The sequence below is a fragment of the Plectrocnemia conspersa genome, unplaced genomic scaffold (assembly GCF_051122295.1).
Source record: "Plectrocnemia conspersa isolate PC_06_02 unplaced genomic scaffold, ASM5112229v1 ptg000003l, whole genome shotgun sequence".
Classification (NCBI taxonomy): Eukaryota; Metazoa; Arthropoda; class Insecta; order Trichoptera; family Polycentropodidae; genus Plectrocnemia; species Plectrocnemia conspersa.
The window spans coordinates 11,655,738-11,681,751 of NW_028277167.1; the positions used below are offsets into that span (position 1 = coordinate 11,655,738).

Sequence of the window (26,014 nt, forward strand, 5' to 3'; positions counted from 1 at the left end):
ATATGAAGTTAAGGAACACAATATATTTAAATATAATATATACATACGAGCAAAATTAACGCTTAGTATATTTTTAACGCTGTTTCTGCAGCAATAATATATTTTAAATAATTGCGCATTTATAAACGTGTTACGCCATCGGTAATTCCGAGACATAGCGGCACAAAAAAACAAAAAAATTTCGCATTTTGTGATTTATAAACAAGCAAGTACAAAGCATATATTTTTTAACAAATACTTTTTCTCAAGCCAGGTAAAAATTACGTAAGCTATTACCAAACAGTGGGTATAAGCAACACCTTTCTGTATTAGTGGTGTTGGTATAAGCGAGTAGGCGGTCGCCTAGAAGTGGCAAATGGTTGCAAAACATGTTTTTAAAAATTATATAATATTTTCAATAGAAGAATTTGGTTAAAAATATATGTCTTTTTATTATATAAGTCTTATAATTTTTGGCAAAAATAAACGAAAATACATTTTCAATGGCAGTTATGTTGTGTGAATAAAAAAAAGTTCTTGCTAAATATTATTTAAATACGAGAACAGTAACAACATACTAAATTATTGTTTCATTTTAATTATAGCTGTTGTGTAAGTGCGCCATTTTGAACTATTTTGTCTAGGGACGGCACTATTGACACAATACACTTAGTAAACAAGTTTTTATAAATATAATATGATGCAAATTTATTGTTTGTCAGGTCAAGTTATATAAGCCAATACAGCTTGAATAAAAAGGAAGTACTTTGTTGTCCTACCATTGGTGGTATATATGTCAGGATATTGACAGAAAAGCAGCATCTCAACTTCAATTCCTGGATTTGGTTGAGTCATGCTGTCAATAGAGCAGTCATAATTCATTTCTTATCTTAACTTATCTTTCACAAAATAATATAAAAATTATCATAGAAATAATAACTATAATAAATAAATTAAGTTGACAAATATTTTTACAAGATATATATAAATATTTTTCCGTTGTATCAAATCTAAATACAATATTAATAATATCTTGCAATTGTTATTTATTTATCTTATTTTTATACAATTAAAATTCGAATATATAAAATAATTTCCGTATATAAAAAAACTGTGATAAATTCTATATATTATGCTTGATTTGATACATAGGAAAAATCAGATATTATCTTTCGATGTCTAACAGCATATCATATATTAGAATATCATCTTTCATTCTTTGGTTTTTGGTTTCCATAACAATAAAAAAGTGGCAAACTGTCCGTTTATCTCCCCCGAGGGTTCAAGTTATATCTCAATGCTGAAAAGGCAATATTCAAAGACGCCACATCACTACATTGATATGTATATATATATTTGAAACAAAAGCTTTATTTGGAACACCTTTGCAAAAAATCACATAATATTTTAAGAACCCAAAATTTACTTACCCGATTATTTTAAAGCAAATTTAACATTTATATTGCACACAACTAAAGAAATTTTATAATAACATTTTATTTAATTTGAGGCTTAATTTATGATTATTGATACTATTATATAAAATATATGTGTACATCAATCTAATGTACAACCTATAAACGAATGTATATGTATACATAACCGTCTAGGCCAGGAGTCGGCAAAGTACTGCTCTTTAAAAATATCAAATGCGAAAATAAAACTATGTAGTATATATATTATTAAAAAATGAAATATAACATTTATATTTACCAATTTAATTTCTGCTTATATGTAATCTTTTTCGACTCATTGAGGCTTTTTTATATTATTGTTAATAAATAAATTTACTTGTTAACCACATTTTTTAGATGCAATGATTTGACTCTACGCTTTATTTCAGCCTGAATCACAGATGCCGATTTTCTAAAAATATCTACTTTTATAAGTAGCGCCATAACAAATGTAAAATGTGGCAATATGTGTAAAGAACACTATAAGCAAAAAAATGCTGCTGAAAATTTAGCACGTAGTCATGTAAAAAGCTCTGAAAATACCAATTTTTTTAGCGTATATAACAAAAAATTAGAGGTACAAAAGCATTTGTAAAAGAAGCACGTATTTTGTATCTTTCAGTTTACGTATATTAAATGTATATATTACACATAATAAATGTACTATATGTATATATTTTAGTAACTAGACAATCACTACGAAATCTATATATTTAGTATAGTATGATTTCACAGCGTAAGAAAATATCTAAATTTTACAAAGTGTGCTCGGTAAAAAAATGGCTATTGTTCAAATTGTTTTTATTATAATTAGTTTTGAGACAAAGCGTAGAATTAATCATAAAATACAAGCGGAAGCCCTAAATTTAATTTCGCACTAAATATGACACGTTTACTTAATATTTATTCGCCCTTACGCCTTCGCATATTGTGTTCTATTTTTAGCGAACATCTTTTACGTATTATTATGTATTTTCATGGTGTGTGTGTGTGTGTATGTTTGTGACTTCATTTGGTATATTTCATCTTGTACGTTTTATTTCTACTTTTCGGGTATTTTTTTATGATTTTACACATCTTGTATATAATACGAACTTAGTCCATAGTAAAAACGTAGGCGAAGCAAATAAAATGCGAACGAAATTGCTTGCAAACATTTAATGGCAATAAATTTATTTTATTTCAGCTTCGTCGCTTTTTTGTATTTAACGGGAATATTTGCTAAATGACAGATTACATAATTTTAACGACGTCCATTTATTCAACAATTTTAATCAGAGAAAAGTTTTAATTGATTAAATCTGACATATTTTAGTACTTTTCCCGTTAAAATGCCTAAAACAATGTTTTTTTTTTCTATTTTTAAAATATAAGAATAAATTACATAAACCAGTGCTTTGAAATTAACAGTACAAGCAAAAATATATATTAAAGATCGATACAATGAAATCTGTCTATATGTTACAGTCAACGTGTACACTTAGTCAATGCATGCATTACCTAGTCAATATACTAGCTTAACTAGTTACAATATACACGGGGAAAGGAATAAAATCTTATTGTTGTTTCATGCATTGCCTAGTCAATGCATGCAGTAATGATAATTAATACTTTAAATAAAACATTTAATTTTCAAATTGTAACAGTAAATTATCTCATATACATATCACTTATAACACACAATTAAAATAAAACCTGTTCTTGATAAAATCAAATAAAGTCAAGGATAAAATGTTTTTTAATTTTTTTTTTAATTTTACCGTTAGCGTTTTTAAAATAAATAATAGCAATTAAATTAATTATAAAAACTGATAACTCTGAATAGCATATCTATTTAAAAAAAAAATGCTTATGATAATAACTCTTTTGCTCTTACTTATAAATATTGACGAAAAAATACTATTTTTAATTGGTAGATAGCACTCCACTGACTGTGATTTCTGTACCAAGTATAGCATTATTCTTGTAGTGATTTAAAAAGTGTATTAAGTACGTAAACTGCATCAATCAAAAAAGTCCTTTGTTTTCCTGGACTTTTTTGAGTTCGATTCTGGATTAATATTTTTATATTACTTAGCATTTACTTAACTATTAATTTATATATTTATTGGTGCGCAGCACCATTTTTATTTTATTTATTTTACTCTTGAACCCTAACTTTACTTGAAATACGTACGACACGCCTGACTTCTCTATATTACATGAAGCGGTTTAGTAATTCAATGTCTGAACTGAAGATCTGATGCAAACCCTGGCCTTAAAACTGTCTTGACTGGTGTGAAAAGAGCAAACTCCCGCCCACCCTCTTATCTTGTCGTCCAAGGTGCCCATTACGTACAATGATATATATTCCGTACTTTTTTTTTGATACACATATATTATATTCTTTATGAATTAAAGTAGCTCATTATTATATATTTTTTAATTATTATATTACGACCTAGTTTGATTTGAATCAACCATCAAAATCAGTGAGATTTGGGAAATCTTAGAAAGCCTAATCAGAAAAAATCTATTTGAATTATAATTACAAATGAAAGAAATTGTTAAGCAGAATGGTTCATATAGGATTCTTTCGGTTTGATAATTTTCCAGTGGATTGTGTACATTTTCTGCATTTATTTTAAGGATTAGAAATTCTATCTGGCTAACGGGTGACATTGGAGTTCTATTTAATGTAATGCACGTGATTTGATTGCTTAGTCGGCGAGACTTTTAAGTCGTTTTGAGTTGTGTTTCAAAAATCTGTTAAGCTCGTATTGTGACAAGCCAACATAATAGATACAAAAAAATTTACTACAAAAAATATATTATTATATATGTTTTAATGCGATACATTTTCCATAACATGATAAATTTCTTTAATATGAATATAAGTCTTTCTGATAATCTAGCAATGAAAATATAAACGTGTGAACTTGATATAAAATACATTTTATAAAATTCAGAGAGAAACAGCTTATAAAAATATTATGAATTATGTTATATTTTTTTAATTAAAAGAGCTTCAACGAAAAACGAATTTGATAAAAGTTTAATTATTTTAAAATTAATTTTCTAAAGCAAAATAATAATTAATGTCGCAAAAGCTTTCAGCTAAAATTCTCCAACTTTTAATTCGATATTTTATATGATACATATCACTCGAAACAAACTAAATACCGATAAATACTAGAAATAATATTTCTATGTGAAATTTGTATTATAATTTTTTTTTAATTATATAAACCTGTAACTTTAAATTAATGTTTTTTTTAAGGTTGCCTATTCAGCAAATCTCTCTGCACCGATAACATAGAATGGTGCTACGACGGTAATAATATTACATTTGTATTATATTTTTATTTATATGTTTATAATAATATTTACTATTGCTTTTGAATTACAGACTTCGCATTCGGAAAATGTCTTCAGATTTACGGCAATGTGGAAGAAGAAGATTTGGCGAGGTTAATAATTTTATCATATTTTATTAATATACTTTATTAATAATATAATAATTTTATAACAGGCATGAGCTAACCACCGAAGAACTGAGAGCTTTTGAAAGAGAGCTCCAACGCTTGTTACAACTTGGTTATCGTTGGAGTCACGTGTATACTCAATGTGTACTCCAAGCTTTGTTATACGCAACGAAACACAAGTAATTTATATATTATTTAATAGTATAATAATATATATATATAACTAATATGATCATGTTTATATAATTTAGAGTACACTATGACGAAAAAGTTTGCGATCATCTGATAGATCAAGATTTGACTGCTGCTCTCGGAGCTTTCGAATCTGATGAGCAAGTATGTGCCATTTTATTTTTCATGATAAGTACCGTTTTATCATAAATTATCCTTTATTTAAGGTCGATCCCCAATCGGTAGCTTTTGTGCGGTTTACCCCAAACAATGATATGGAACCATCTAATTTTGCTGATGAAGTATATTTTCCAAACGACGAGCGAAAATATTTAGACAATATCCTAACAGGACCGCAATCTGATCGTGAGTATAAATTGTATATTTTAATATTCATATTAGACACATTGCCACAAGCTTCCGTATCTAATATTCATAATAGACACATTACCACAAGCGTATCTCTTCAAGAAAGCTGGCCACATATGCACGGATCTGTCCGAGATGGATGTCCGGCGGACAAATCCGATCGTGTGTGGTGTGAAAAACCACAGATGTGTCTGTCCGCTGTCCATGCTCACGGAAACGCGGATCCGAGCATCCGAGTTTTTCTATCAATATTTTAAATGATGAAAGAACTAATCAATCTTTTAATTTTTCAATAAAATATACTGTATTTCTTTCAGTCGATCTAGAACAACCGAATTTACAAATGGAATATGAATTACCGTGGCCGCAACACATCAAGAGATCATATCGAAAGATGAGCAGAAGATCTACGCCACGCGACGATCCGCAATACCAAGTGTTTTCAAGGGTATACAACACTCCTGGTAACTTTCGCGAAGGATATGAAACCAGAGACATGAATTTGGATAATACTCCTACTATATACGATAAAAGTGAAGAAGTCGTTGAATACCCCGAGAAGATCCAAAACGTCAATTATTTATTAAACTTACCGTTGACGTCTGAAGAAATCCTCTATCTGTTACAATCTGAAAATCAAGAAGAACAGAACTCGCCTTTAGCTTCGCAATACATCGAATCTGCTGAAGATAATGGTCCACCTTCGGTGGACTTGGACCAGGGACTTAAAGACGACTTGAACGCTTGGTTGGAGAACCAAGATCTGGACCAGCTCAAGGAGACCATAGCTGAGCTCAAAGAACCGTATAAACAATATGTCGATCCGTATTATGTGTCCACCAGCGAGTTCTTAACTAAAAATCGTTTAAAACCGGATAGATTCAACCAGCACTACAACACGCCTGAAAGGTTTCGCCAAGGATACGAAAGCAGAGATGGCGTTGTAGAAGATGAAACACAAGAACCAAGAATTTACATGGATGAAGATGAACAAGATCACCACAGAGAAGAGAGTGGAAGTGGTCAGCGCGATGAACGCTTAGATGCTCTTAGAGAATGGAAGTATATGGCAGAAAAAAACAGTGATGGTATTTAACACTATTCTTCCAACACCATAATTTAAAAAAAATATATATTTACATGATTGATAATGATTTCAGAATATATACCTTATGAGAGCAACCGAAAAGTGGACTATTTAGAAGATAAAGAGAATCAAGATGCTTTGTTAGCTAGGTTATTTAATACATGGAAGTCTTCCCATGGGTCTAATAGAGGCGATCGGCAAAAGGGCGGAATTTATACCGAAGGTGGAGTTGTTTATGTTGGTGAAACATCTCCAACAAGTAAGTTTCTTATTTTTATAATTTCACTTGTACCGATTCTGATCATTTTTGTGTTATATACATAGATGAACCAGAAGAACCTTCTCGATTTATAACACCTGAACTAGGCGCTCTTTTAGCTGATTACGAATGGGGTTTTCGACGCAGGGAAAGATTGGATGTTAAAAAACCTGGACCTCCATTTGATGTGAAGAATCAACATTTCAAGCACGATTCTGATAGCAACCACTCCCAGACTATAGGTATGCTAAACAAATATTTATTAATAATAACAATAAATATAATTATATACATATTTTAGATGAAACAATGATTGCTCCTTTGGTGGTGAAGAAAGAACTACACGAAGAACACGACGAAACTCATGCTGATAAGATCCATGACATATACGACGTCGATAATTCTTACGCCTATGTTGGCTTTAAAGACAGGTTAGATTATTTTTATATTAAGAGGGCTAGTATAAATTTATTAAAATCAGATATACAATAATAAAAGACAAAGCATTTGTGATGAAAAAACGTATTACCCGCTTCTCTATATTTCTAAGCTGTGGTCTGCATCGATTTGTCGTTAGCTCCGAATAATTTGAGCTTAGGCTGCATTATCGTTTATTCTTGAATACAACTGATAGAAGTTATAAATGAAGTGACAGTATTATTGTTTATATACAACCAGAAAAAGGGAAGAGATCAACGTCCATACAATATTTTGCTCCCTCGACCAATCTAGATGATTTGTAGAGGAACTGCAATCTTTGTTTATATATGATAAATATCATATTATACTATTTTAGCTGTGTATAACTATGCATCTTGATTGTTAACTAGGGACACGTTTTTAATAGTTTCGTTTGGAAAGGACACTCTATTTATTTATAAATACAAGGGACACAAAGCCAATAGTTTTTATGACCCTTTTAACGGGTCTTGTACAACTAATTACAATCCCGACGAATTTTTTCTTGTTTTGGTGCAATAATGCTTGGTTATGAGTTTCTTATTTTTATATTCCTACCTTCTTTTTAAAACTTTCCGTTCAGCACTATTATAATATAAAGCCATATTATATTGAACTGATAAAATGTATCACATTTTTAGTATTCGAACTTGGAAAGAAGGCGCCAAAGTAGTCAAAGCAATCTCAGATCTATTGGGCCTAGAACCGTCGGCATTTAGCAATCAAAGGTGAGTCAAATTAATTGATAGTTTACTATCATCGACCTACATTTCGCAACACAATAGACTTTAGTGTAAAAGTGAATACACTTTGCATTATCTGAAATCCAATTTAACTATCAGCCTAACCGTGAGTTCATTTCCACGTCAAACGATTAACTGGTTTAGTGTAGTTGTATTCATAATGGCGACATGTTGTTTTTATATTGCTTCAACAAATAATAAACAATGTCTTATATTGTAGTTTTATATAATTTATTAAAATACTCCTATAATATGATGTTTCTAATGAATAGCACAGAGTGAGCTATATTTATTTAAGTTACTGTTAAATATGCTTCAATATCTTACAAAAAATATTTTATAGAGTGGATCGTAATGAAGTCACGTTTCGAGTTGAAGATAACACCAAAAACTTAAGCGCATCTGAAGTTGCCAAGAAAATCGGTAAATATATTATGTATTCATTGCTTATTTGATTGGAGTTGTATTGCATAGTTTGCTTATATCAATAGATGACATCAAAGAGGAATTGAAGAAGGAATTGGGCGTTGAGGTTACATCAGCTGGTATTGGTGATAAAGTATGTATTAATGATGATATTCTTTTATGTATTCATAATAAATTAATTAATGCTATTTTATAGGCTAAATTACCAGCAGTGCTACGCCTCAATACCAGTTCTACTTGGGGCTTTCTGGATTGGAGTGGAAAAGGCGGTCTTCAGTTGGCATTAGCGCTCGCTGGAATAGCAGCTTTGCTTTCCTCGGCTACGGTTCTTATCGCTGCTCATTTCTATTATCGCAGAAGAAGCAAGTTGTCTCATCTGTCTACCGGTGATACTGAACCCAGCCAAGACTATCAGGTTGGTATAAATAAACAATGCAAAGCATCCATGTATAATAGATACTTTTTCATATTGGCTTACCGTTTCATTCTATGATATTACCATGTTACTAAATAGTTGATATTGTTCACGTTGGCAAGGATATAGTCGTCTTCGAAGCGTATTAAACTCTGAATTCCGTACGTTAAGATAGACAAAGTTGACGTGAAGAGGGAAGCGGTTGCTTCATCGGCCTTTTTCATCTGTAATTGGTCAGCGACTCTAACTGGTTTTAAGTTCAGTCTAAATTAAAGAGCTCTGGCTAAAGTTTTGATTATGTTGTCGTGCTAGTATCCGCTTTTTTACACATGATAATTTTTGTAGAGTGTATTCAATGAAGAGCTTTAAAAGTTGCTGAGCGGTGGTGTCGACAATCTGTTGATACTTGGCGATCTTCAGCTGTAGGTTGTATGTCCTAAAGCAGGGATTGCGAATATTATTTATTGATCGTCTGACGTGCCGAGCAGTTTTTAATGAAAAAAAAGAGTTTTTCAGACTTTTATTATTTTTTCAATCTATTTCTTGCACTACATTTTATAAAAATCATTTTATAAAATATTGAGCATATGTAGAAGAGAAAGTTTATAATATTGCCATGGCTAGTTTTTTTAAACAGCTCAAGATTTCTGGAATGGTGTTTCAAGCTCTCATTATTTATTTTTTTGCATTATTTTAAATTATATTTGATATAAAATAAATTTTGTGTGAATCTTGAAGAAAATTCATTCTTTATTGATCGAATAATTGTTGAAAATTTATTAGTTAATTAATTTTTATCTGGTTTTTCGTCTTTAAATTTTTTTGCTGTATTCAGAAAATATTTTAATTTATTGGATACTACGTAATGATTGAATACATCTAATTTTGCTAATGTTTAAAATTGTTGTTATTAAGGTTACTTCCTCACGAGCATAAGCTAATGAATATGGGACGTTCTGAGTTGACCCTGGATGAAATCTAATAACATATATATTACTTCTAAATAGATGTAGTTTATGTTTTAATATTAAATTAAATATGTAATTAAATCTACAGGATCTCTGTCGAGCTAGAATGTCAGGAAAATGGCAATCACAATCAGCAACATCCGAAAAAGGTGCTTCCGAAAAAGAAAAAGATTCGACCGTCGGCCAAAGAATCACTTCGCTGTCCAAAGAATCCGATAACAATTCTCCATCTACCAGGTCCAGTACTTCTTCATGGTAAACTTTAATATTTATGAGTTTTGTATACGTCCATTTGAGTTTGGAACGATATGAACAATTATGACTTCTAGAAACAATTGCAAACATGTCCATTTATATACAAAAATACCATATAGTATTTGCATTGTACTCAAAAGTAAATAAATGTGACATGCATGATATTGATTATAGACATCACTGTTATAGAATTGATTACGAATTAAAATCATCATCAAATTTAATATTTTAGGAGTGAAGAACCTGCACTTACTAACATGGACATATCCACCGGACATATGGTTTTGGTAAGATTGATGATGTAAGTAGAAATTAATGCTTAAATTAAAATTGGTATGTTTCATTAGACATACATGGAAGATCACTTGAAGAACAAAGATCGTCTTGAACAAGAATGGCAAGCTCTCTGCGCTTACGAAGCTGAACCTAGCGCTACCACGGCTTCTGAAAAAGAAGAGAATTTAGAAAAGAACAGAAAACCTGGTGTTTTACCATATGATCACTCTCGTTTAGTACTCAATGATGTGACAAATCTCAACTCATCGGATTACATTAACGCTTCGACCATTGTAATTGATTTTTGTGATATTATGCTATGAAATGTTGAGTGTTTTATATTATTATATTAAATTTCAGACTGATCACGATCCTCGCAACCCAGCTTATATCTCAGCTCAAGGTCCACTACCGCACACTGCTCCTGATTTTTGGCAAATGGTTTGGGAACAAGGCTCGGTGGTTATGGTTATGTTGACGAGATTGACTGAAGGTGGAGTAGCTATGTGCCATCGTTACTGGCCGGAAGAAGGATCTGAACTGTATCACATCTATGAGGTATATACTAAGATTGTAAATTAATTTAATTTAGCTTACAATAATTATTAATAAACATTTATATTCATTCAGGTGCATCTTGTAAGTGAACATATATGGTGTGACGATTACCTGGTGCGCAGTTTCTATCTGAAGAACGTGAAGACGGGCGAAACGCGTACAGTGACTCAATTCCACTTCTTGTCGTGGCCTGATCGTGGTATACCATCTTCGACCAAAGCTCTACTTGAATTCAGACGGTAAATTTATATTTACATATTGTTTTTATGTTCTATGTAATCACTTTGTATATAAATGTTACAGAAAAGTGAACAAATCTTATCGAGGACGCTCTTGTCCGATTGTTGTCCACTGCAGGTATGAAAAGTATTCTTATTACAGAATTTAATCTGGCTTATATTATCTATTAATATATTTTTGTGTGTTTTAGTGATGGAGCTAGTCGCACCGGAACGTATTGTCTAATAGATATGGTCTTGAATCGCATGGCTAAAGGCGCTAAGGAAATTGACATTGCTGCTACTTTGGAACACATTCGAGATCAGCGTCCTCACATGGTTACCACAAAGCAACAATTTGAGTTTGTATTGATGGCTGTCGCTGAAGAAGTAAGTGTTATCAAACCATTATAATATAAACACTGTTATTACATCACAAAAAAAGTGATCTGTATAATTTTTATCTGGTACAATGATACGTTTCAATAACTTAGTTCCTACATAGCTAACAAGAAAGCTATTTATGGATTATAAATTAAAAATGAATGTACAATAAACAACATTGATTAGAACTTGAAAATGGTTAAAAAAATTTTACGTACTTGTGACTTGATATTTTATTAACTTTACATTTGTTGTACTTTTTGCTGTTGATTTGATAGGTATTTTTTTTGTCATTTTTCTGTTTACTTAAAGACAGACAAACCCGAATGTGTCCTAAGAAACGTTTTCTGTAGAAAGAATCCAAATAAGAACTTGGATAATAAGAATATGGATCGAAATTATAAATACAGTCATACCTTGATTTGCGCGGTAGATAGGTTCCGCGAAATTTCGCGTAAATCAAATTTGCATAAATCAAGGCATAGAACTATAGAGTAATATATTTCATTATTCTATGCATCATATATACTGTAGAGTAATTTATTTCTAATATATATTAAAAATAAATAATAATAAATATTAGTAATATATTTCTAATATATAATAGTAATATATTACTCTATGCATCTATTTTTTAGGTTCACGCTATCTTGAAAGCACTACCTGCCCAATTACAACAACAGCACGAGAAACGCGAGAAAGAACTGGCAGAAAAAGAGAAGCAAGAGAAGCAAGAAAAGCAAGATAAGCAGGAAAAGTAAACATGGCGCAGCCTCATTTAGCAAGAAAAATCTCTCGAATCGACACTTTATTGAAGAATAAAAAAATGTCTTTTACCACGGCACAATGAATATGAATTGATATATATATATATTATTTCTCTCTATAATTTTTTTACATAATATATGAATTTTATTTTTACTATAAGATATATTTATATCTAACCGGATGGATTTATAAAGGAAAATCTCTATTTACTTAGTTTACTATATGTATTAGTAACGGCAGCTACAAAATCCTCATATATTATATACGATATAGTATTTTTCGATAATTTTATTTAAGGTTATAAATTTTTATTGGGTTGAAAACATTATTATAAAATTTTATAGACGCGAACTATCCGATTGTGTCTCCTAAATATAATATATATATATTTTTAAAACGAACGTCTTTGTACGAAATCGAATTTTATTATCGCGGTATCAGAAATGGAATCGTGCAATTTTTTTACAAACCAAAAAAGAATTATTTTATAAACACATAAAAAAATATGCTAAGCATTATAAAATATACGTTATTGTTAAACGAAATGCATTTATTTTCCCATTATTGATCGCTTTAAATGTTGGTGAATGTGAATGTTCGAAGGAAAGTTAATTAAATGGAATGTTATTACAAAAATATATAAAAATAAGGAAAAGAAGCGTAAAATGGACGTTAAAATATTCATTGAAAAATTCGGTCCTTAACAAAGACAATGGTTTTACATTTTTGCATCACCCAAAACAAATCATTTATCGCTATTATACTATTTATATATATGTACGTGTTTATTTTAAGATCTAATATTTATATTTAAAAAACTGTCAGTACAATGAATATAATATCACAATTCTATACAAATTTTTCACTATATTGCTGTTACACTTTAAAGAAAATCATGGCCGGTCTCAAGAGTTTGAAGAAGTCAATTCAGTGGCAAAACGTTTAGCGACAATGACTATTACTGCCTCCAGCCTCGCAGCAATGGTCATTCTCGCTTGTATACCTAAAGGAAATCTTATTAATCTATATTTATATATGTATATTTATAATATAAAAAGTATACATTTGATGTAAAAGTTATATTTTAACTGTTAATTTTAACTATCAGATTAATGGTCCATAAAAATATTGTCTATATACATAAAAATATTATATGTATACATATGTTGCAAAATATATATTTTACGATTATGAAATATCAAACATTAATGAATATCAACTAATATTAATCGCCTATTATGTGTAAATGTTAAATAAACCATCTATGTATGTATGTATGTATATGTTAACCATCGTTATGTGCAAATTAGTCAATCGATCAATCTCTTGACATATATATTTATTATTATTGTATCTCTAGACATAGCATATTGTAAAGATTTATGTTGTATGCAGTAATTTATCTTAATAAATTCATAGATGAAATTTGAGAAATGAATGTTTTTGTTTTACTATAAAATGATTATATATGATAACAAATTGATAGATTTTTAAACTTCACGTTTATGGAGATTTTGAATTTGTAAGTTATGGATTTAAGCCGAACACTTTCATTTTAATTTTATCTTTTTTGTAGAGAATATAAAAATTTAATCATATATAATAACAACGCCGGAGAATTGCAATAAAACATTGCAAGAAATGAAATAAATACTACATGGCTAGAATTAGAAAAGTAAAGGAAGAGAAAATATCGATATTCCCAAAAATATTTTCATGTCTAAAAATTATTGTTTCTCGTTGAAATTTTCATAATTTCGAAAACCTCCCTCTAATACTGCTCTAATTTTAAGCAAATTTTAATAAAACCTATTTCTAATCGGTCATCTATTTCATTGTTGCCATCATATTCAGTTTTTACATATTTTTGCTTAAAAAATCAATATAATTGTGGATTAGGGATATTATTTATGTAAGATTATTCACCTTTATTGTGTATTCAATTTCATTTAAAGTTGTATCTTCGTTTATATGATCAGGTTCTATATAAAATTGTATTATATATAAAAATATATATATTTATTTTAATTTTAAATTGTATTTTAAAACACACCTATTTTAACGAAGTATGGAAGTGACTTACTAATTTTAGTAAAAAAAAATGTATTCCAAATATCAAAGAAGATGACGTTTAAAGCAAGCTAACGAATACGCCTATAATTTGGCCTTAACACGTTGTATTCTGTTCATGCACTAAATAACGTAAACAAAAATTAAAAACTTAAACATAAAATGAAAACGATATTTTAAAATACTTGTAATTAAATGGTTAGAATTTAAATCAAATTTTGGTCAGAATAAAAATCAATTTTCACTTAGAATTTTATTAGCAAAATGGTCAGAATAGATATTAAATGACCAGAATAAAAATAATAAACGGTCAGAATAAAAATAATAAACAGTCAGAATAAAAATAATAAACGGTCAGAATAAAAATAGTATACAGTCAGAATAAAAATAACACACGGTCATAACAAAGTAACTTGCTGCCATAGTTACATATTTTACGCAGGAAACTTGAAGTTAACCTATTTTATTATCTCTTTTCAATTGTGGTAAGCACATATGCGTCTTCGCTTTTTGAACAGTTAGTCATTGATTGGATAAAAAAGAAAAACCATGTTATAAAAGGTATTTTGTTTTATTTTAGAATGTTATACTTTGATTATCATTCACCGTAGTGGTGGTCGTAGCGAAGATCTAATAGTTGGTGTTGACAAGAGCTGTTGATTCAGCATTGGCGCGTCAGAACTGTCAAGATGTAAACGACAGACGCAGTCAAACAGTTGTACCGATCTTAAACGATAACAATAATGCCAACTGAAAAAAATCGAATCTGACCATGTGTCATCATAAATCTTACCATTTAATATAAATTCTGACTGATCCAATTTCATTTCTGACCAATTAATATAAATTATGCCAATCTAATATTTATTCTGACCATTTAATATTTATTCTGACCGATGTATTCTGACCATTTAATATAAATTCTGACCCATACAATATAAATTCTGACCCGAAAAATACGAGCCATTACCAAATACATATAGATGCAATAGTAAAACCATTTTGGGGCATGACATACATGCCTAAGGGTTGATAAAATATTGTAGATAATTTTTAGTTTTTACCAATGTGTAACTAAAATTTTTTTTATTTAAAAAAAATAATTGCATGTGAAATCTTAGCGGGAAGTTTAAATCGTCCTCGTGACGTCTACGTCGTATCTGACAGTTCGTCGCGTTGGTGACACTGTGAGTCTACTCGACGTCGAGTAGTCACCGGTTTACGATGGCGGCCGCTCGTGCTCTGCATTACGTCTTCAAAGTGGCCGATCGCAATGCTACGGCGTTCTTCTATCGCTCTATTTTAGGGATGAAGGTCTAATTTTATCTATACATTAAAACTCAAAACCATTATCCAATTTTTAATTGCTTTTTCACTGCAATATTGTTGCGAAAGTCAATGACAAATTGGCTTTTTAATCACCACATTCCATAAACCATTACTCAGCAAATATTCAATTTCAGGTTTTGCGTCACGAAGAATTCACCGAAGGATGTGAAGCTCAGTGCAATGGGTAAACATCTAAACTTTATTTTTAATTATTCTCAAAGTATTTTCTAAAACCGATAAAAATTATAAACATGCTTTCTCTTTCTACTACAGAAAGTAGTAGAAAGAGAAAGTATAACAATGAAAATTATTTATTAAAAATAGGTTTGCCAGAACGTATAAAATATATTAATAATTTATATAAGTATCGTAGTTTATATAAAAAGTACGCACGTTTCAGAGCTGCAGCAATTTTCTGATAGCCAGACGTTAAAAAATTAGGGTTGCCAAAAAAATTGAATTGATTATAAATAAATATATAATAAACATTTTCTACTCATTTTAGTCCATATTTTTGGATTGTCAAAACATGGTTTCAAACATAGAGCACTCAAGACACGTGTGTGATGTCAATTTAGTTTTTCTTTTTTACTAAGCAAATAACACTGCTTATTTTATACATCAAACATCTAGCTTTTCTATGCTTATAAATAAATTGCATAATCGCTGAGAATTACAATTTTGTGGTTTTTATATTCCTTTGAATTGAACAACGGCAAATTAGCAAGATAGAAAAATATTTTTTTGCAACATTTGTAATATTGCTTTATCTGCTTCATCGAGCATAATATCATTGCACAATAGTTACAATAGCCAATGTAAATGTTTTTTTGTGAAGTGTTGAATTGTTTACCCATAATTATATCATGAACTATTTAAATTAAATAATTAGAATAATAATAAATAAAAATATACATAGTACATAGAATACAGAAATACTTTTTTGTTAATGAACTTTTTTATTAATAGAAAAAAATATAGTATTTCATATTTAGATACTTCATAAACTTTTAATGCATACACTATATCATAAATACATTTAAAACGAGTATTTGATCGAATAACATACATTTGGTTTACTTCTTATTTTTATTATAAGATTTTAAATTCATCTTCATTTTAAAATTATTTTATAGCAAGAAGTAAGTAAATTTAAAAAATGGTATAATGGTTAGTTAATTTAGGTTAAGTTTGGGTTTCACAGCACAGGAAACGCAGTGGGGAGTTATAACCGGTGGTTTTTGAGCGTGGCACCGTGCTAACAAGTGCCAAAAAAATTATTCGAAAATGGATTCACTCAATTATAATTCCTATCGCTATGTTGATAAATTTTATTTCGTGTCCTGTGCGTAATCATGACTATTGTGAACCACATACTGTGTTAATCTTGTGATATGTGCTCTGCTACATATCACAGGCTCTAGCGGAATCAGTGTAAAAATATTCATTACTAAAGTTGTCAAAGTTTAACCCTGCATCTATATTACTTTTTTTAATTTATTCTTATTTTTAGACCATACGCCAACCGATGGAGTAAAACAATGGTGGGATACGGCCCGGAAGACAACCATTTCGTAGTCGAACTGACATACAACTATGGAGTAACATCTTACGAAAAAGGCAACGATTTTATCGGACTTACCATAAAATCTAAAGAAGCTATAAAGCGAGCCGAAGAAAACAAATGGCCCATGCAAGAAGAGAACGGAAAGAAGGTTATCGAAGCTCCCGGCGGATATAAATTCTTTCTCATTGACGAACCGCAACCGATCGATTCCGGTAAAACTTTGAACTTATTGTTAATTTGGCAGTATGATAACAAATTTTGATTGTAGATCCTGTGACGCAAGTGAGCATAGCGTGTTCTAACATTGACCACTCCGTGTCTTATTGGAACGGATTGTTGGGTCTCAAGATGTACGATCGGAAACCAGAATCGGCTATATTCGGATTCGGAGACAATCAAGCCAAACTGGAGATTGTTCAAATTGGTATGTTAAATTTGAAGTATGTTTAAAATGAAGATATTTAAAACTTTTTTTTAGATGAAGCTATCAATCGCGCTACAGCCTATGGAAGGATAGCATTTTCTTGTCCTTTCGCTCTGCAAGATAGCATCTCGTCTAAAATGCAGGAAGCTAACCAGAAGATTCTCACTCCGTTGATTTCCTTAGACACTCCCGGAAAGGCCACTGTCAGGGTCATCATCTTAGGCGATCCCGATGGACACGAGATCTGTTTTGTTGACGATGAAGGTTTCCGAGAATTATCAAAGGTGGATCCCGAGGGCGACAAACTTTTGACGCGTTACATTAAACTCGATAAATCGAGGGAATAACTTTTATTACCGTTTGGAAGTAGATCTTATAATTATGGAACCATTTACATATTCGTAGGTTGGTCTATGTGTAATTATATTTTTTTGGGTAAATTAAACATATTTTATATATTAATATTATAAAAAAAATCAATCCAATTGTGTTTTTAATCACCATGACTTGTCCATTTCCTCAGTTAAGATCAAAGAGTAACTACACTGTCTTAATTGAAATGACAATTATTATTTTAGTATGCTTATCCTACAATCTAAAATTACATGTTTGATTAGTTGAGAAAAATATGTATTATGATGATAAAGATCTGTTAAATCATTCTATGATAAAATAATTAGCAGAAATGTTAGTCATTAACATACAGGTAGATCCAAAAGTATCTTTTAATTTATCGTATCTAGTTTAATATATTCCTATGAGCACCAAACTAGACGCAACTTCTTTACCTTTCGTACTCTAGTTATCCGGTTGAGTTCTCAAATTTCCTGGATCAAATGTAATACTGAGACAAAAACCAACTTTCAATGTTGGAAGCACTATTATGTCAGCAAAATTAAACTTGCACATATGATCCTGGTCGACACATTTGAAGACGAAAATTAAATTTATTCCTTGAATCTCATTGAATCTTAGCAATTTATCTTCTTGTTTGTTTAGATGGCACCGTCATTAGCTAGAGCACCGGGAATATGTTCTGACGATGTTGAAGGATATGATAGTCCAATGTTAATGGGTACAATAAAGTACAGAAATAAAAAAATGTTACTTAAAATATAATACTTTATTTACTATCGTTAAGAATCGGAACAAAGTTCATTATCAATTTCAATCCTCAACGGACTCCTCTGCGAAACGTTTTTCTTGCTAATGCGTTTCCTTAAATCTTGGCCGGCGCCATCACTATGCTTCTTACGACTTGCCAAAGTGCTCCTTAAATCTTCCCGGTGATCACTGTCAGAATTTTCGTCAGAATCTGTGTCCATTTTGGCTTTCTTCGCGTCAAGCCTCGACCATATAGTAGGTATAACGCCCTTTGGTTTACTTATCGGTTCCTCTACTTCGTAACTATCTGAACTATCACTGTTCGAGTCGGAGAACTCTCGGCGAGAGCCCAATCTGGAATGAACGCTGGTCGATTTGTGTTTGTCTTGGTGAGCTTGGTTCCCCAATCTAACTTTCATTTTGTTCGGTTCGGGTATGTTTTTGACTTCTACTCTGATCGGTTCATCGTCGTCTCCCCAAGAAGGCGCTTTAATTCTGAACCTCGAAGCCTTCGCTTCTTCGTCGTCTGCATGCATTCTCATTCTAGGTATTTTACTCTTCGACTTCCACTCCTCGTCGCTACTGTGACTAGATTCTTCTTCCGATTCTTCCACTCTAGACATTTGACGGTTGACCCGCTTGCCTAATCGAGCGTTAATATTATTACCTCTCGCTTCCCTCAAAGGCATTTCTGATAAATTATCTTGATGAGCTCCGGTAGAAAATCCGATACGGTCCTTCACACTACGTTTCCCAACAGGTCTGATTATATCGTCCTGTAGGGGTGCAACTTTTTCAGTTCCAATAAACACCTCTTGGGAATCGTTGATTCCCCAACTCTTACTCAGGTCACCCCAAGGATTCTTTATCTTCTCTTTTAGAGGAAGAGCTTCCATATTTTTAATCTTCGACTTCAACGTTTGGGATACTTTTCCACCAAACTCGAAATTTTGGGCATTCTTTTCAAATTTTTTAGAATATACTTTCAACTTTTCTTCTTCGCTCAACTTTTTATCAGACTTATTGCCAAATCTTAAAAATAAAAATTTAGATTTAGGATGCGGATTGCCAGCTCTCCATTTACCGGGTGGAATTTTGATTGGAATTGTAGAAATATCTATAGCTTCGTTCCATTGCAAGTCTAATTCGTTTATTTGATCGTCAGTGTCGATTCTCGGGTCGTTGATCGGTTTGGAATAATAAACCATCGCTTTGGCTGCTGATATGTTGTCCTTCCAAACAACGTCACCTAAAAACATATATTTACTGAATTTTATATGTATTTAATTACATATTTTTGTGCTTATTTCAATAAACATTTCTTTGGCAAAACTTCAACAGGTAAATTTATACAAACTAAGAAATTAATATATTTCATCTATTTCGACTTTCATTGTGTAAAAAATCGTTTTTTAATTATTTTTTTGACAAAATATTCAGATCATTCATTCATCAGCGGTTTCTGTTGAAGCTCAAAAAGTCAAACAATCCTGTTCAACGTCAATGTCATGTGATCAACCTGCCATAGTAATAAATGAATTAGTTATACTTACACGAGTAGTCATCAATCCACTCCAAGAAAGTCGGTTTATGCATAACGAAGTATTCAAAAATATCATTGGTAGTCAGATTTTCCGTTCCGTACATGTGTATAGTGTCGAATATTGCATGGCGAAAATCTTCATCGGACTTGATCGACAAACTATTATACAACAACTCTAGTTCTTTGACTAAAGTGTCTTCGTTTTTAAAACCGCCGATGCCGAATCGAATCGCCTTCTCGTTTTTAGGATCTGTGTCATCATCGAACATGGAAAAATTGTCAGGTTTATCATCGGTGTAGTTGAATTTCTGAAAATATACCATACTTTTAGTCTTATAAGAGATTCACTTAAATTATTTAGCTGATAGTCCAATTTCAATTTTAAACTAGTGACTTTTAACTTAGTGACCCGTGTTTCTCAGTATAATTAGTTGATTCTACTACTATTTGAATTAATAAGTGCTGTGAGAATTATAGCGATTTATAACGGATAAAAAGAGTATATCGATATAGAATGGTTTTGAATGGTTACCCAGAATAATAATTTTCTGAGCTTTATTTCAATTCCAGAAACTGCATTTTGGTATTATTATTTTAAGAGCCAATCGCATATTATAGTTGTTAAGGTATATACATGATATTGCATAGCATAAGATCGAATTGAAGACTGCATGCGACTATGCCATATGAAGCAGATGAATTTCTGAGCAATTTGTAAGCTATACGGTCTCTCAGATACATATGTAATATATAAAAACCTGTATCGGTTCAGGAGATCGGTCTGATTTGGGAGAATCTGGTAATTCGCCATCTTCCGCTTCCGAATCGAAGCCACCGCTCGGCTCCCAATCCATGGCGTACAATTGGTTGCCAGTAGAAAAAATACATCCTCGTCGAATTGGGCGCATATGACATTACATACATACATTGTTATGTTTTAATTATTTTTGATAAAATAAATTAAATTCATATAATAACAATGTTTAAATACAACTGTTGGGGCCGTTGTAGATTTCTTTATGGCCAAAACTTGGCGGCACTCTGGTAGCAACGACCGGTTGCATTTATATAAACATGTAAACTTCATAAATCTTCAATTAAATACTACTGTAGCAGCTCAATTTGTGTCTAATTTCCAACCATCGCCAAACAACATATTGAAAATGGAACATTAAAAAAACTGATTCTGCCTCTAGAGCAAGAGTTTAATAAAACTTATTTTGACGACCTACGTACAGCCCCAGATCTAGGGGGGCATGGCCGGCCCTAAGTTATTTGGTGCCCCAGGGAAAAACTAAATTTGCCCCCCCCCCCTATTAATACTTGAGCGCAAAAATAGAATTCAAATTAAAATAATAATATATTATATTTGACACCATGCTCTTTTTTGCGATTGTGGGTATTTAAGAATTTATAATTCATTTTTTGTCGTGATTTTTCACGTGTGAAATAATTTACAGAGTACACAGTAGTGTATAAAAAACGAATATCAGATTATTTGGTATCACGGCGCCCCACAAGATCTAGCGCCCCAGGCGATCGCCTGTACTGCCTGCCCCTCGGGCCCACGCGTAAACGCAAATTTCTAATTCCACTGACCGAAAGCCGAGTGTAGTTGTGTGCGTACGTACGCAGCCGCGTACGCACGCACACAACTACACTCGGCTTTCGGCCAGTGGAATTAGAAACGATTATTCGATGTCTCTGTATCCATAAAGAATCAGCATGTGAATTTCATTCAAAATATATTTTCACATTAAATTGTATCGAAATTGAACGAACTTAAATTAAAATCTTTAATATCTAAATTGTGCTAGGTCAAAACATATGGTGTTAAAGCCAAATTACTAAACGTCATCACTGGGTTAATGTCACTTGGATTTTGGAATCTGAGATGTTTCTACAGTCAATTAAAATTGGTATGTTTTAATGCATAAATAGGGAATTATCGTCCTTTATTATTATATACTGGTTTATTCACGTACTCATTCGTTAGTTGTATTGTTAAATCATAACATACAATACTCAACAATGGCAGGGAAACGATGAGGTTCTACGACAATTACACCTTCTGATGAAGTGTTAACAAAGAAATAAATATAAAATGAAAATTATTTTCATTAAAAATACAATGATATGTGGTAATTTTCACCAACCTTATACACTCGAAAAATGTAAATAAATAATAGACGGTCATAAATAGGCTTGCGTACATGCAGATTCACAAAGTAATAATCCACAAACAAAATTCTGTAGATCTAAATGACTCGTAAATTCGCACGCAGAGCATCGAAAATATGTGGAAGAGACAATTCAGAACCTGTGTTGAATTATACAGGTCATATATTCATGAATTTATGTATTTAAATAATTTTCGTTCAAAAAATATTTTTTAAAAATTTGTACTAACATTGTGTTAAACTTATGTTTTTGGTTGTTGTAAACAACTTTTTTATACTAACTTTTATTCATGTATTATATGATTTGATACTGGTAAAACTATGCAACGGATACGAACTTTAAACAATTATGAGTAATCCACTGCTGCCAACTTAAACCAGTATAATAATAAAAAACATTAATTACTCGTATAACCGTTTTAATTACTATACAATATATAACATGTTTATTTTTGTAGAACCCGATGACGTCAATAGTGAAAATGAAACTTTTAACACTACGAATATTGAATACACAATTAAGGTAAACAAAATTACATATTCAATTTAAAATAAAATAAATTGTAATTTATATTTATTTTTTTATAGCATGAACGTATAAAGACAGAAAGTGAAAACATCAAGGAAATAGATGACCAATTAGAAATAGGTTCGATAAACATTTTCGTGACAACATCTTACATTATATTTTTACATGAATGATGTATGTTTACAGAATTGCACGATGTTAAAGACTTTCTGATCAAAAACTCACAAGAAGATGTTTTCCAGCAATCAAATGTCCCTATGCAAAATCTCAACTTGGATAAAAAAATAAAAAATCATGAAAAAAAAATTAAATGTACTATATGCAACAAGGCATTCAAAACGAAAAAGACCCTGACCCAGCATATGATTATTCACAAAGAAACTAACGATTATAAATGTGACAAATGTGATAAAGCATTCAAATTCAAACGATACCTTTTATCACATATCGAAGAAGCTCACAGTCATTCTACTTTTGATTGTAACGAGTGTAAAAAGTCTTTCAAAAAACAAGATTACCTTGTAAAACACATAGTAATTCACAGGGAAACTAGTAACTTTGAGTGTGACAAATGTGAAAAAACATTCAAGGCTAAAAGATTGCTCTTGGCTCACCAAAGAATTCATGATTATTCTAAAATCTTTGAATGTGACAATTGCGGAAAAATATTTAAAAATAGACATTGCATTTCATCACACATGTACAGTCACAATGAAATGTATAACTTTAAATGTGAAAAGTGTAGGAAAGTTTACAAAACTAAATACTATCTTTTGAGGCATATTAATGAAATTCATAAGAAATCCAGTGCCTTTGAATGCAGCTACTGTAAAAAGGCATTTAAAAACAAAACTTACCTATCTAGACATGTCAGACTTGTACACGTAAATCAGTATCGTAAGAACTTTCGATGCGAAATTTGTGAAAAACCATTCAAAACTAGAGATACCCTTTTAAGACATTTAGGGATTCATAGTGATTTATATAACTATGAATGTGACAAGTGTGGAGAAGTGTTTAAAAGCAGATTTTATATTGTAATGCACTTAAAATTACATCACGATACTAACAATTTTAAATGTAACGAGTGTAAAAAAACATTCAAAAGACAGTCGTACCTTCACAGGCATAAGTTTATCCATAGGAAGTCCAAGGACTTTGAATGCTCTGAATGTGGAAAAAGGTTCAAAAGTACCTTTACACTTTCCACTCATGTCAGACTTATTCACTTGAACCGGAATTCTAGAGATTATATATGCGAGACATGTACAAAAGCTTTCAGAAATAGAACATACCTTTTAAGACATTTTAGAAAAGTTCACAAAAATGTAGATTGAAGCGTGCTCAAGCAGATTAAATATAAATATCTACATTTGCTAATGGAAATATTGAAAGAAGTACTTCTGTAATTTAATAAAAACTGCCTTTATACAATGCGACGTTATGATTACACCAAACATTTGTAATTATGTTGATGAATAATATTTATACTTTATAATTACTTTCTGTGTTTTTATTGGCGTTTATTGTATCCTAATAGACTGTTGGAAAATGAGATTACGACCTTTTTTACTTGTCATTAAAAATGACTACCTAGATGATAAAAGGCCAGTCATTGTAATCAATTTATTTTTGTATATCTACTGTTACAACATGACAAATGTAAGTCAAATGCGTTACAACAGAGTAAACACAATCAACAACCACTAAGTGAGTAGTAAGATATCAGATTGAAATCTAAGTAAAATTTTATTAATAAACAGATGTCACTAACCGTAACGAGATTAGGAAATCCTATTATATGGTGCTCTATTGGAATTATAATTATATAATAATAATTATTTTCGATTTTCCAAACACAATAGAAATTAAAAACATCAAGGTCCATAAGAGATTCGAGACTAGGTCCTCAAGGTATTAGTTACTAACTTATACCACTAGTCTATAGTGCTGGTTATGGGCACACAGATTTTTTTTATTTAAATTAAATGAAGACCATTGTGACCTAACAAGTTATACCAATGCGTCACGATGGTTGAAAAACAACATAGTATTATTTAAATACCCAATAAAAATAATACATAGAAAGAAACAATAAAAAACATTAAATAATAAAATAAAATTATACGAACCAGACTAATTAAAAAACGTAGGTTTTAACGAGCGCATGATATGATGCGCATGACGTAGGAGAGACGATTCAGTTGCGCATGAATGATGCGCTTGGCGTAGAAAGGGTTATGAACGATTTTTCTTATTAAAAGGAGTATTTTGTTATTCGGGGATTCCAAATTATAGTTCTGTAGCGTCTGTAGTTCTTGGGGCTACGTAATTAAACGACCTTTTTTAGAGAGCTGGCGAGGACCTGGGGTGTTAGACCGTTGTTATATGATGTTATATGATGAGTGAAAAAAAGAAAAGAATGTATATTTTAACAAATAAAAATTAATTTAAAAAACACCCGCTTCACAAGTTGAGCGGTGGTGTGGTAACACTGAGAACCGCCACAGTTCTTAATTAAAAAATACAAATAGGATAAATTTTCAGCGACTTACTACTTTCTGCGAGAAGTCAGCGAATTATATCCCAACGCTCCTAAAAGAAAGGCGCTGGGATGCAAAAACGGATAATAACTAAATATCCTCTTATAAAGATTGCCACCCATCGCCTCCCGTAGACAAAATATTATAATAATAATAGATTGTAAATGAATAAATAACCAATTGATTAAGCATACACTCATCCCTCGATTAACGCGGTATATACGTTTCAGAAAATATCACGTAAATCGAGGCATAGAATAAAATTTGTAATAAAACAATCGAAAGGTATTCACGAACGCGCCTGAGGCTGCCAGTCGAGAGAGTCCGTTACGCCAGTGCTACCAGAGTACCACCAAGTTTTGGCCATAACAAAATCTAAATGAAAACATAAAAATAGGCTCCCTTCAATATTTAAAAATTAACTCGCAGATATTTATATTGAACGTAAATTGCGCTTCATCTAATAATGCGT

The 26,014-nt window shown here is 31.2% G+C and overlaps 3 protein-coding genes and 2 long non-coding RNA genes across 8 annotated transcripts in view; 3 read left to right on the forward strand and 2 right to left on the reverse strand.

Moving 5' to 3' along the window:
- IA-2 (tyrosine phosphatase IA-2) overlaps positions 1 to 12,276 on the forward strand; it is a 38,369-nt gene extending 26,093 nt beyond the window's left edge. Inside the window, exons 3-24 of one of the 4 annotated variants that reach the window (XM_088182453.1) lie at positions 4,693 to 4,746; positions 4,822 to 4,882; positions 4,945 to 5,076; positions 5,149 to 5,233; positions 5,296 to 5,434; positions 5,755 to 6,241; positions 6,317 to 6,525; positions 6,598 to 6,783; positions 6,849 to 7,025; positions 7,085 to 7,214; positions 7,884 to 7,970; positions 8,329 to 8,408; positions 8,477 to 8,544; positions 8,608 to 8,826; positions 9,883 to 10,049; positions 10,282 to 10,336; positions 10,397 to 10,618; positions 10,686 to 10,883; positions 10,956 to 11,122; positions 11,187 to 11,240; positions 11,314 to 11,491; positions 12,124 to 12,276. In XM_088182453.1, coding sequence (XP_088038579.1) covers positions 4,693 to 4,746; positions 4,822 to 4,882; positions 4,945 to 5,076; positions 5,149 to 5,233; positions 5,296 to 5,434; positions 5,755 to 6,241; positions 6,317 to 6,525; positions 6,598 to 6,783; positions 6,849 to 7,025; positions 7,085 to 7,214; positions 7,884 to 7,970; positions 8,329 to 8,408; positions 8,477 to 8,544; positions 8,608 to 8,826; positions 9,883 to 10,049; positions 10,282 to 10,336; positions 10,397 to 10,618; positions 10,686 to 10,883; positions 10,956 to 11,122; positions 11,187 to 11,240; positions 11,314 to 11,491; positions 12,124 to 12,246 — 3,278 coding nt within the window. In that variant the 3' untranslated portion in view covers positions 12,247 to 12,276. Of the gene's footprint in view, positions 1 to 4,692; positions 4,747 to 4,821; positions 4,883 to 4,944; positions 5,077 to 5,148; positions 5,234 to 5,295; positions 5,435 to 5,754; positions 6,526 to 6,597; positions 6,784 to 6,848; positions 7,026 to 7,084; positions 7,215 to 7,883; positions 7,971 to 8,328; positions 8,409 to 8,476; positions 8,545 to 8,607; positions 8,827 to 9,882; positions 10,050 to 10,281; positions 10,337 to 10,396; positions 10,619 to 10,685; positions 10,884 to 10,955; positions 11,123 to 11,186; positions 11,241 to 11,313; positions 11,492 to 12,123 lie in introns of all 4 variants that reach the window. The other 3 variants (XM_088182452.1, XM_088182455.1, XM_088182454.1) reach the window with 3 other exon arrangements.
- An 849-nt stretch (positions 12,277 to 13,125) lies between these two features.
- On the reverse strand, positions 13,126 to 14,435 carry LOC148236597 (uncharacterized). Its single transcript, XR_015809017.1, has 3 exons — positions 14,307 to 14,435; positions 14,180 to 14,235; positions 13,126 to 13,256 (listed from the first exon to the last, which is right to left on the reverse strand). It is a non-coding gene; the product is annotated as an uncharacterized LOC148236597 (long non-coding RNA).
- Positions 14,436 to 15,496: 1,061 nt separating this feature from the next.
- On the forward strand, positions 15,497 to 18,083 carry LOC148236598 (glyoxalase domain-containing protein 4). Its single transcript, XM_088182170.1, has 5 exons — positions 15,497 to 15,637; positions 15,787 to 15,836; positions 17,166 to 17,431; positions 17,488 to 17,643; positions 17,698 to 18,083. Exons 1-5 carry the CDS (start codon positions 15,548 to 15,550, stop codon positions 17,988 to 17,990), a joined length of 855 nt encoding a protein of 284 aa, XP_088038296.1. The 5' UTR covers positions 15,497 to 15,547; the 3' UTR covers positions 17,991 to 18,083.
- Positions 18,084 to 18,751: 668 nt separating this feature from the next.
- Positions 18,752 to 21,151, reverse strand: LOC148236599 (uncharacterized). The gene is made up of 3 exons (XM_088182678.1): positions 21,049 to 21,151; positions 20,301 to 20,598; positions 18,752 to 19,996 (listed from the first exon to the last, which is right to left on the reverse strand). Exons 1-3 carry the CDS (start codon positions 21,142 to 21,144, stop codon positions 18,780 to 18,782), a joined length of 1,611 nt encoding a protein of 536 aa, XP_088038804.1. The 5' UTR covers positions 21,145 to 21,151; the 3' UTR covers positions 18,752 to 18,779.
- An 805-nt stretch (positions 21,152 to 21,956) lies between these two features.
- Positions 21,957 to 24,498, forward strand: LOC148236600 (uncharacterized). Its single transcript, XR_015808962.1, has 5 exons — positions 21,957 to 22,017; positions 22,108 to 22,209; positions 22,929 to 22,993; positions 23,059 to 23,119; positions 23,186 to 24,498. It is a non-coding gene; the product is annotated as an uncharacterized LOC148236600 (long non-coding RNA).
- Positions 24,499 to 26,014: the final 1,516 nt, after the last annotated feature.